The 12,175-nt window shown below is 34.0% G+C and overlaps 1 protein-coding gene across 6 annotated transcripts in view; it reads left to right on the forward strand.

Moving 5' to 3' along the window:
* Positions 1 to 10,010, forward strand: part of MATR3 (matrin 3) — a 30,019-nt gene extending 20,009 nt beyond the window's left edge. For 5 of the 6 annotated variants that reach the window (XM_057540336.1, XM_057540341.1, XM_057540338.1 and 2 more), the window contains 8 exons: positions 14 to 139; positions 329 to 496; positions 4,363 to 4,494; positions 4,936 to 4,979; positions 5,103 to 5,478; positions 6,879 to 7,245; positions 7,741 to 7,862; positions 8,920 to 10,010. In XM_057540336.1, the coding sequence (XP_057396319.1) occupies positions 14 to 139; positions 329 to 496; positions 4,363 to 4,494; positions 4,936 to 4,979; positions 5,103 to 5,478; positions 6,879 to 7,245; positions 7,741 to 7,862; positions 8,920 to 8,970 (1,386 nt within the window). In that variant the 3' untranslated portion in view covers positions 8,971 to 10,010. The remainder of the gene's footprint in view (positions 1 to 13; positions 140 to 328; positions 497 to 4,362; positions 4,495 to 4,935; positions 4,980 to 5,102; positions 5,479 to 6,878; positions 7,246 to 7,740; positions 7,863 to 8,919) is intronic. The other variant, XM_057540339.1, reaches the window with a different exon arrangement.
* The last annotated feature ends 2,165 nt before the right edge of the window (positions 10,011 to 12,175 follow it).

The raw sequence follows: 12,175 nt of genomic DNA on the forward strand, positions 1-12,175 counted from the left end.
TTTGCCATTTTAGGCATTTATTGAAATGGCAACCACAGAAGATGCTCAGGCTGCAGTGGATTATTATACAACCACACCAGCATTAGTATTTGGCAAGCCAGTGAGAGTTCATTTATCCCAGAAGTATAAAAGAATAAAGGTAATATCTGTTTTTCCAGATTTGTATTACCAACCATTTGATACATCATTTTAATATTTACAAGCTTACAGCTATTTTAAATTGTTGCTAATATCTAGGATAATCTTAACTATTAACTAATAATTACGGCATGCCTACCAACGTTTGACTCCCCCTCCCTCCTTTTTTTTCCCATTTATTAAATTAAAGAAACCTGAAGGGAAACCAGACCAGAAGTTTGATCAAAAACAAGAGCTTGGACGTGTGATACATCTCAGCAATTTACCTCATTCTGGCTATTCTGACAGTGCTGTCCTCAAGCTTGCTGAGCCTTATGGGAAAATTAAGAATTATATACTGATGAGGATGAAAAGTCAGGTAATATACATGTAGAAGTTTTGAAAAAGATTATTTCTCAGAATGCTTTAAGTTTTTTGTTTCGTTTTGTTTTTTTAATATCCTCGTAGTGAAGAAAGGGCAGGGGTGGTAATTTGGCATCCAAGGTGGAGTGGTTCTTTATCTTATCATAGATAAATTTTCTAGCCAAATGGTAGTTTTTTAAAAGTCATAGTGGGCGAATTCTATCAAACATTTAGAGGAGAGCTAACGCCGATCCTTCTCAAACTCTTCAAAAAATTGCAGAGGGAGGAACACTCCCAAATTCACCATCACCCTGATACCAAAACCAGACAAAGATATCACAAAAGAAGAAAATTACAGACCAATATCACTGATGAACATAGATGCAAAAATCTTGAACAAAATACTAACAAACAGAATCCAACAACATATTAAAAGGATCATACACCATGATCAAATGGCATTTATCCCAGGGATGCAAGGATTCTTAAGTATACGCAAATCAATCGATGTGTGATACACTACATTAACAAATTAAGGAATAAAAACCATATGATCATCTCAATAGCTGCAGAAAAAGCTTTTGACAAAATTCAACACCCATTTATGATAAAAACTCTCCAGAAAAATGGGCATAGAGGGAACCTTCTTCAACATAGTAAAGGCCATATATGACAAACCCACAGCAAACATCATACTCAATGGTGAAAAACTGAAAGCATTTCCACTAAGATCAGGAACAAGACAAGGATGTCCACTTTTGCCACTCAACATAGTTTTGGAAGTCCTAGCCACGGCAATCAGAGAAGAAAAAGAAATAAAAGGAATCCAAATTGGAAAAGAAGAAGTAAAACTGTCACTGTTTGCAGATGGCGTGACATAATTTTCTACTCTACATAGAAAATCCTAAAGATGCCACCAGAAAACTACTAGAACTAATCAGTGAATTTGGTAAGGTTGCAGGATACAAAATTAATGCACAGAAATCTCTGGCATTCCTATACACTAACAACAGAAGATCAGAGAGAGAAATTAAGGAAACAATCCCATTTAACATCGCAACAAAAAGAATAAAATACCTAGGAATAAACCTAGCTAAGGAGGCGAAAGACTTGTACTCAGAAAACTATAGAACACTAATGAAAGAAATCAGAGACATAAACAGATGGAGAAATACATCATGTTCTTGGATTGGAAGAATCAATAGTGTGAAAATGACTGTACTACTCAAAGCAATCTACAGATTCAGTGCAATCCCTGTCAGAGTACCAATGACATTCTTCACAGAATTAGAATAAAAAATTTTGCAATTTGTAAGGAAGCATGGAAGACCCCAAATAACCAAAGCAATCTTGAGAAAGAAAAACGGAGCTGGAGGAATCAGGCTCCCTGACTTCAAATTATACTACAAAGCTACAGTAATCAAGACAGTATGGTACTGGCACGAAAACAAAAATATAGATCAACGGTACAGGATAGAAAGTCCAGAGACAAACCCACGCACACATGGTCACCTAATTTTCGACAAAGGAGGCAAGAATATACAAGGGAGAAAAGACAGCCTCTTCAATAAGTGGTGCTGGGAAAACTGGACAGCTACATGTAAAAGAATGAAATTAGAACACTCCCTAACACCATACACAAAAATAAACTCAAAATGGATTAAAGACCTAAGTGTAAGGCCAGACACTATAAAACTCTTAGAGGAAAACATAGGCAGAACACTCTATGACATAAATCACAGCAAGATCCTTTTTGACCCACCTCCTAGAGAAACGGAAATAAAAACAAAAATAAACAAATGGGACCTAAGTAAACTTAAAAGCTTTTGCACAGCAAAGGAAACCGTAAACAAGATGAATAGACAGCCCTCAGAATGGGAGAAAATATTTGCAAATGAAACAATGGACAAAGGATTAATCTCCAAAATATACAAGCAGCTCATGGAGCTCAATATCAAAAAAACAAACAATTCAATTAAAAAATGGGCAGAAGACGTAAATAGACATTTCACCAAAGAAGACATACAGATGGCCAAGAGGCACATGAAAAGATGCTCAACATCACTAATTATTAGAGAAATGCGAATCAAAACTACAATGAGGTATCACCTCACGCCGGTCAGAATGGCCATTATCAAAAAATCTAGAAACAATAAATGCTGGAAAGGGTGTGGTGAAAAGGGAACTCTCCTGCACTGTTGGTGGGAATGTAAATTGATACATCCACTTTGGAGAACAGTATGAAGGTTCCTTAAAAAACTAAAATTAGAACTACCATATGACCCAGCAGTCCCACTACTGGGCATATACCCTAAGAAAACCATAATTCAAAGAGAGTCATGTACCACAATATTCATTGCAGCACTATTTACAATAGCCAGGACATGGAACCAATGTAAATGTCCATCGACAGATGAATGGATAAAGAAGATGTGGCACATATATACAGTGGAGTGTAACTCAACCATAAGAAGAAACGAAATTGAGTTATTTGTAGTGAGTTGGATGAACCTAGAGTCTGTCATACAGAGTGAAGTGAGACAGAAAGAGAAAAACGAATACCGTATGCTAACACATATATGGAATGTTAAAATAAAAAAAAGGAACCGATGAACCTAGTGGCAGGGCAGGAATAAAGACATAGACATAGAGAATGGACTTGACATGGAGTGGGGAGAGGGGGAAGCTGGGGTGAAGTGAGAGTAGCATCGACATATATACACTACCGAACGTAAAATAGTTAGCTAGTGGGAAGCAGCAGCATAGCACAGGGTGATCAGCTCGGTGCCTTGAGATGACCTGGAGAGGTGGGATTGGGAGGGAGGCTCGAGAGGGAGGGGATATGGGGGTATACGTATGCATATGGCTGATTCACTTTGTTGTACAACAGAAACTAACAGAGTATTGTGAAGCAGTTACACTCCAGTAAAGCTCTATTTTAAAAAGATTATTTCTCAAAGTGCTTTAAGTTTTGTTTGTTTTTTGTGTTTTTTTTAATATCCTCATTCGTAGTGAATAAATAAAAGTGGAAAGTAAAGATCTTTTCTCTTGCTTGGTTAACAACACTATTTGTTTCCAGAGTTTGCTTCCAAAGATCTTCCTTTGTGTATATAGGTATACTTTTCCCCCTTACTTCAAATGGGATTATATCATACTGTTGTTTTCCACATTATACGATTCCATTGAGTAAACTGTAATGAATTTAATTTCTTTAGTTGATGGATATTAGAGTTGCTAGTATTTTGGCTGTGCCATTAATGCTGCTGTGGACTTTGTGGCATGTGAATTTATGCATTTGATTGGAGGATACAATTTCAGAATTGGAATTTTGGATCCTGATATTTGCTTTCTTTACTTTGATGGTGTCAAATTCCTCTTCAAAAAATAGTACTCATTTATAGTCACACCAGCATTGTCTGAGAGTGAGAGCTTTGCAAACACTGGATATTAAAGACTTTTCAAATTATGTGAATTTAATGGATGGATGAAGTTATGTCATACTTGTATTTCATTTTTAAAATTCATAGTAAGGAGAGCATCTTTTCTTTCTTTTTTTTAACCCTTTTGTAACAACATGAGTTTGTATCCTTCCAAACTTTTACTTTTTAATTTTTTTTTCTTTTCCTTAATGTATTTTGAGTGATATTTTCTAAGCTTAGTACTTTAATTACTTTTGCAAAAAGACTGCGTATAGGTGGTTTAATATTTGGACAAGATACTTTGTAAATCTGACAAATTGCCCTTATTTCACTGGGTGATGTTTAACTCTTACTGCTATCTCTATACTAAAGATTAAATTCTCCTAACAGGTAGAAAAAATAAGCTCTAAAATTCTGTACAATTCTCTGAAAAATAATGTCTTTGCTAATTTTTTTTTTTCAGGCCTTTATTGAGATGGAGACCAGAGAAGATGCAATGGCAATGGTTGACCACTGTTTGAAAAAGGCCCTTTGGTTTCAAGGGAGATGTGTAAAAGTTGACCTGTCTGAAAAATACAAAAAATTGGTACTCAGGGTATGTAGTATTTGATTCTACTTCATTATAAAGCTTGTTTTCATGCTTTTCAAGCCATGACATTCTTATAAACATTTTTATATGCCAAGAATATAGGGTTTGGTTATTGAAAGAGAATAACCTTTTCTCTTTTTCTGGTCTTCGTTAGTACAGAAGTTTTTAAACTGATGTCTGTATAAAGCACCTTTTTACTTTTATCTATTTAAGATTTTTTTTGAACAGAGTTCTGTTAACAAAATGTTTATTATTTACTGCTATTGAAATGTTGATTGTAATGAACTGGTAACTGTATGCAGCTTAAATTCTTAGGTATGGTTACAGAGATTGAATAAGCTTAGTTGATATATAAAGGATGGTCATCAATTATTAGTTAATTGGATAATTATATATTCTACAAATTCTAATACATTTATTTAACTTCTGTAAAATTTTGTCTTTTAGATTCCCAACAGAGGCATTGACTTACTGAAAAAAGATAAGTCCCGGTAATTTCCCTGTGTGTGTGTGTGTGTGTGTCGGTGTGTCGGTGTCTTTGTGTACACTAGTATATTAAAAACTTTTGTTTTCCAGCTCAGGTGAATTAATTCAGATGTATCTTTTGGTTTCAGGAAAAGATCTTACTCTCCAGATGGCAAAGAATCTCCAAGTGATAAGAAATCCAAAACTGATGGTTCCCAGAAGACTGAAAGTACAACCGAAGGTAAAGAACAAGAAGAGAAATCAGGAGAAGATGGTGAAAAAGATACAAAGGATGACCAGGCAGAACAAGAACCTAACATGCTTCTTGAATCTGAAGATGAGCTACTTGTAGATGAAGAAGAAGCAGCAGCACTGCTAGAAAGTGGCAGTTCAGTGGGAGATGAGACAGATCTTGCTAATTTAGGGGATGTGGCATCTGATGGGAAAAAGGAACCTTCAGACAAAGTTGTGAAAAAAGATGCAAATGCGAGTGCTTCAGCAACTGCGAAGAAAAAGCTTAAAAAGGTAAAGGAAGATTATATGTTGACCTGTTTTAGTAGAAAACGAGATCAGATAAACGTTTCAAATTATATATGTTAGGGTCACAATAAAGAGAAGTCACTTATATTAGGAAAAAATAGATATGAATAATAAAAACATTGAAACCTAAACTCTGCAATAAATAGATTAAATAGGACTAATTTTCAAAAGAAAAATGTCAGTTCACAAAGGGAACTTTTTAGTAATGAAGGAGAAAGACTTAAAACTACATATGATTCCGTTTTGTAGTGGTAGTGTGTAAGTAGTAGTAGGCAGCCTTTATGGTCCAGCTTGTTTTTTAAAAGATGGGGTATGAATTTTACAGTAACTTAACTGACCCAGGCCACTAAAAACCTTTTGTCAAAAATGGTTGAATCTGAAGAATTTTCCTATTAGAGAAATGTAACCTTGATTAGATACTTTAATAGGTTTTAAAACATTTTTTCTTAGAACACGTCACATATAAGAGCATATAAGGCGAATATCAATACAAAAATACATACATGGTAAAAGAACAGTAACTCAAAAGACCCATGGTGTATTGACTGCCTATGTTAAGGAGCCCCTTTGGAGCTCCTTAAGATAAATGGGTCTTGAAATGAGATTTTTATAATTCTATTTCATTGGTTCCTTCTAAGCAGTACTCAGCTACTAGGAAACTAATACTTACTCCAGTTTTCGATGGCTTGGTCAAAAAAGTTAGTCTTGAGATTCTTTTTCTGGCTGAAGTGGATAGTGCTATGTTTGCACTCTTAAGAGCTGATAATTATTGAGCGCTTATTACATGCTATAATTTTTCCTAAGCTCTTTGTGTGTGCTGATTAACTGATTCTTATAATGACCCTATGCCATAGATACTTTTTTATCCCCATTTCTTGAATGAGCAGATTGAGATATGTTAAAATTGAGTGGATTGTGGTTATACTGCCTATAAATGGCAGAGCCAAAATCTAAACCTAAGCAGTCATGCTCCAGAGCTTGATTTTTAAACCACAGTGCTATTTTTAGACTGAATGTCCTCTAAGCAAGATTTATACCATAAGATACCTTCTTTGAAGGACATCTTTCAACTATCAAATCAGTTCTTCGATACATTCCCTAGCAGCAGAATAGTCTCAGAAAGTATAGAATATGAATGTCCTCATATTTATTTTCTGCTCTTTGTATGAGGCAAGCCTTCGATTATTTAGTTTTAAAACAAGCTGAGCTGTTTTTGAAAAGGTTAGTAATTTAGGGGGGAAAAAGGAAGAAGTCAGCTTTTTTTTTTTTTTTTTTTTTGAGAAAATGAATGAAGGCAAAGACGCTATCCCTTTCCCTTCAAGTAAAGCAAATGGAAGGGATGCTGCAGGATAATTGTTGCAGAGTAAATTTGTCTTTCTTAACAGCGTCGTTTCCCAGGGAGTATGGAAGGTTTTGTCACTCTAGATGAGGTTGGTGATGAGGAAGATTCGGAACTTCAGAAACTTCGTAAATCGGGCATGGCATTTAAATCTGGTGACAAAAATGATGATGGTTTGGTTGAAATTAAGGTGGACAAGATCGAGGAACTTGACCAAGAAAATGAAGCAGCGTTGGAAAATGGAATTAAAAATGAGGAAAATACAGAACCAGGTGCTGAATCTGCTGAGAATGCTGATGATCCCAACAAAGATACAAGTGAAAACGCAGATGGCCAAAGTGATGAAAACAAGGAGGACTATACAATCCCAGATGAGTATAGAATTGGACCATATCAGCCCAATGTTCCTGTTGGTGAGATTTAAGGCTTTGTTCTTTCCCCTCTCACCCTCCCCAAACTCTTATTAAATAAGATTTTTAAAATTGGTCTTACATAAGCTCTGATAACATTCTTAATTTACTTATATGCAAAACAGTTTGTAAATCTTAATTGGAACATTCTTTTTTCCTCTTACCCGTGTCTCCTGATTTTGTATTATCTTTTGTTACCATTCCATAATATGTTCTCTTTTCTCATAAAGTTTTCTGAGAATTTCACATTGCTTTTTGTTTTGTTTACCTTCTCTATTTCAAGATTTTTAAGAGAACAATTAGGTGTGGGACCTTAAACATCAATTAAGTACAAACTATTGACAATGTCATGGTTTTTGTTTTGTTTTAGCTTAGGCTATATTAGACTTGTCACAAATGTTACCTCATTCAAATTATATTGACAGGAAAAAAAGATTTGAGAACACTATTAAAATCTTCAGTTTACTGAATTTGTAAGAATGTATGTTTGTGTTCTAGGTATAGACTATGTGATACCTAAAACAGGGTTTTACTGTAAGCTGTGTTCACTCTTTTATACAAATGAAGAAGTTGCAAAGAATACTCATTGCAGCAGCCTTCCTCATTATCAGAAATTAAAGGTAAGGCTATATCTAAAAGAGGAGAGTTCTTTTGTGAAAACTAGCAAATCATGTAAGTTTATGGAAAGTACTGCCTGTGGACCCAGCGTGCTTTATCCTGGAGATAACATTCTTTATTGATGGGCCTTGAGCAGTTTAATGAATTCTAGAAACATCCGTTAAGCCTCTTTCTAGAAAACACTCTTAACTAAATGTTGTTAATTGAGTAATTTCTAAATTTATAGTTCTAAATGTTACAAATTCTTTGGTATAAAGTTATTTGAGTATTCTCAAATGGTTGTTAGACTGTAATTTCTCTAATTTGGATATTGGAGGCCTGAAAGCCAGCTTTATAAAGTGCCATATCCCTTCATACTTAATGATTTTTACATTGACTTTAAATTATTATATATTAATAATGACACTTCAGTAAGTTTCATGATCAACAGGATATAAAGATAAAAGGATAAATTTAAAAAGCACAACATGGTAAAGCATAACAAATTTCTGTTTGGATATTTTGAAGTTTGGTGTTTTAGTTAGTGGCTTAAGGACTAAGTATTGAAATAAATAATGGGAAAAACTTGAAAGTAAGAGTTAAAGAATTCATAATTGTAGATAACACTGATTAATATAAAGCTACTAGAGCATTAAGAACTGGTTATTTTCAATGGTAGCAGCAATTTAATATAAATATTTTGTCTGCTTGGCTTAGTGGAAGGGTCATTGAATAAATACGTGTCATTTTAACTAAGTTCTTGGGGTAACAGTAGTTCTTCTGTGTGGCTGTTACAGTCTTTGTTTGATGATCTCTGTAAGTTAGTCTTAATTGCACATTAAATAACTTTTCCATATTTTACCGTTTTTCTCCCATGCCTTACTAAACTGGTGTCCAGTTTAGTTTCATACTTGCCTAATAAGAATAACTGGATCTTAAAAATATTGATAAGGTTATAGTTAAATTAGACTCAAGTCCCTAAACATGGATAGAATATTTTGTTTTGGAGTTAATCTATTTGGTATGTTTCACTGCGGTGACTTAATCCTTGTAAAAAAAATTTTTCTATTTTCTTTTCAGAAATTTCTGAATAAATTGGCAGAAGAACGCAGGCAGAAGAAGGAAGCTTAAGATGTGCAAGAAGCTTAATGATTTCAAAGAAAATAATGGTTCTTTGTTTTTAAATGTTAACCTTTTTTAAATACAATACAGATAGTTAGAAGAAAACTATTGTACTCTTTTGTTATAGTGGAAAAATAATAGACGTCTGTTCATGTGTTAAGTGTTATAGCAAAAATACATATACGGTTAAGTTAATGAAGAATTGTTTTTGTTTTATCAAAATGGTAACAGACAGAAATACTTGGTAGAGACTGACTTCATATGCTACTTAAGACACTTGCATCACTAAGAAAGATACGTAGAAACATTCAGAGAAATGAAATTTAGTAGTTCCAAGCTTCAAAGAAATGTCAAAACTTTTGATTCCATTCAATAAAGAACAAAACCAATTGTATTTTTATTACTTTCATCTGAAACATTCCACATTTTAATCTGAGCCTTTCAGACTTTTCATTTGCAGTTCGAAGCATTTTTGGTTTTGTTTCATTTTTTGAGAACGTCATTAATGTGAGATTGGTAATTAAAATGCAGGTGCAGTTTTCTTTTAATGTCATGCTGTTTAGGTAATAAGAAATATTAAGTAATTGGCTTTAGATTTTGTAATTTTTTCCCTAAGTTCCTGCTAGATTTCGTATTCTAGTAGTCAATGTATTTTTCAGTGAAATGTAAAAATATTCCCATTCTCTTTGACCAGTATTAATTTCTTGAGATATTGCTTGTCACTTGAATCCTGTAGCTGTCATACATCTGGTATAAGCACATTTGATTTTTGAAGTGTGTAGACCATCTCTTCATATTTTCAAGATGTAATTTTACATTTCTGCATTTTAAAAACAGTTTGGCCATAATCTTAGACGCACGCTTCTAATTCATATACTGCATATGTGACCTTTGTGAACAGAAATTTGCATGTATAATCTGTGTTTACTTGTAACTTTCTGGTTATATACTGCTTATATCTGTGGATTCAAGTTTCTGAAGTGAGTACCAATAAAAAAAAAAAACCTAGGCCATGTTCATTGGTTATACATGTTTGAAATGTTAACCAATATATTTGTCAGTTGTGGTTTTTATTCACTGTTACACTTTTTTGCATGCTTTAACAAATTATTACATTTTTAATTTAGCGTGTTCTAAAGACTGCTACTAAAGATCTGAGTTTTAAAGCTTTTGGTGCTGGTGGATTTCTTGTTGCTGTTACATAACTGAAAATGGGACTCTTCATAGTTTTTTAAAACCTTGGAGTTTTAAGATGTTAAGGGTGAGGAAATGGTAAAAGCTCATGTTTAGACATGTGTAAGTATTTAACAATAAAATTGGAAGTAACATGGAATAACAAGCATTGGTTTTACCATTACCAGCCTTTCAAAGTTGTTGGGATTATAGGTATAAGAGATTATTGTCAAACAAATTTTTAATTAAAAAAAAAATAAGAATTTAAGGGATTCTCTTTGAAACTCTTAGGTCCAAGTGTATTAAAGGATATATCAAATAGTTGAAAGAAATATTATGATCTACCACTGAGGGGCAGATGACACTTTTTTAAATGTAACATGCACAAAAAATCCTTGCCAGTTTACTTCTGTAGTTTAATTTTGGCCTTTACTAATTACCTGCTTTTGTTTAACTCCAACTTTTAACAGCAGCTACACAAAGCATTTTGTGTACATGGAATCCCTTGATTGTTTTCAGTCAATGATAACTTTTCATAGATCCTACTTTGTTAGATATACCAAGTTGTAGAAAAGAATGTTTAATATCTTCATTTGATAGCATTTGAAAGCAGAAATTCTCATAAATAAATTGCTAGTGATGAATAAATCTGTAACAGCTATTTCCCAGATTATGGCAAACCTTTATTTAAGAGGAGTGTTTCCACTTTAACCAGCTATAAAGTTGAAAATTTTCCTACCACCATTTTAGTTTTTAGTTTAAGCTGCTGTTAATCCTGGGTAAAGGAAACTTTTATAAACACTTCATGTTTGTTTTACAGTTTTCTTTTAACCGATTGTTGATAAATTCGGCATATGAGAGTGACCCTGGTAAGGCTTGAGTTTGCTAGCTGTAGTACTGTGTATCCTAAAAATAATTTTATTTAAGATTTTATTAATGAGGAAGGTGAATTTCTGGCTATAGAGTACACCAGGAAGTACCTCCTCTAGAAAACGGTATGATTGCAAGGAACTTTCAAAGGTTATATCCTTTCTCTGAATTCTTTAACCCCTTAGGGTGATGGGGACAAGTAAAGGATGTATATACCCTATTAAGTATTACGGTGGCATTAAGTTTATAAAAGGGGAAGGGTACACATTTTATGCCTCGCTTTGTTCACAGTGCATTTTTGGTGGCTTTGACGTGTAAAACAACATCATGAATAAAAATTGTGACAAAAGAGGCTCATGGTATGTAGTGGAAATCTGTAGGAACACTGCAGATTATATTTTTAAATCAAATTAGTAACAAAATTGGTATAGACAGTTTGGTTAGGATAACATGCACTAGGGCTAGGAGTGAGTAGCTCTGTACTCTCTGTATTGGCCTCCATCATAGAAAATGGCCTAGGATAGCTGAAAGCTCAAGCATTGAATGGTTATGCATTTGAGGTTATATTCCCTGACAAGGACCTTGAGCTGTTTGTTGAGCTGGAGTGCCTCTCCAGTCTGATGCAGGTCCTTTGGCTGTCATGGGTAAGACCAAGATTCTTATACAACATGGTATATAAACAAAATGGTTCTGTGAATTCTTTTTCTTTAGTCGTTCTCAAATGTTAGCATGCATCAGAATTACCAGGAAGCTTCATTTAAACATTGCTGGGCCCTGTTCTTAGAATTTCAGATTTGCTAGGTGTAGGGTGGGTGTTAATAATTATCATTTTTCAAGTTACCAGGTGATGGTGATGTCAAGGATAGAGGCCACACTTTGGTTTACCTGTAGCTGAAGTGTTACTGCTAGGCAGTTGTAATCAAACACCTGGTTTAGATGCTGTTGCTTGAAGTACTGGTTTTGCTACTGTTAAAAACTAAAAATAAGGGGAATGTTGGAAAATAATCATTATTTGGGGGTGCTCACAAAGCATTTTTTAAAGAGTTGTTAATGGGAGACACCCATTTCAGAGCCCTAGATAACTGCTTTCCCAAGTCAACCCTTTATCTTTTGCTTGGAACATTAATAAAATCTTGAACAGCTAATTTACTGAAGTTTCAAGTGAATGGCA

This window comes from Balaenoptera acutorostrata, chromosome 2 (assembly GCF_949987535.1).
Source record: "Balaenoptera acutorostrata chromosome 2, mBalAcu1.1, whole genome shotgun sequence".
NCBI lineage: Eukaryota > Metazoa > Chordata > Mammalia > Artiodactyla > Balaenopteridae > Balaenoptera > Balaenoptera acutorostrata.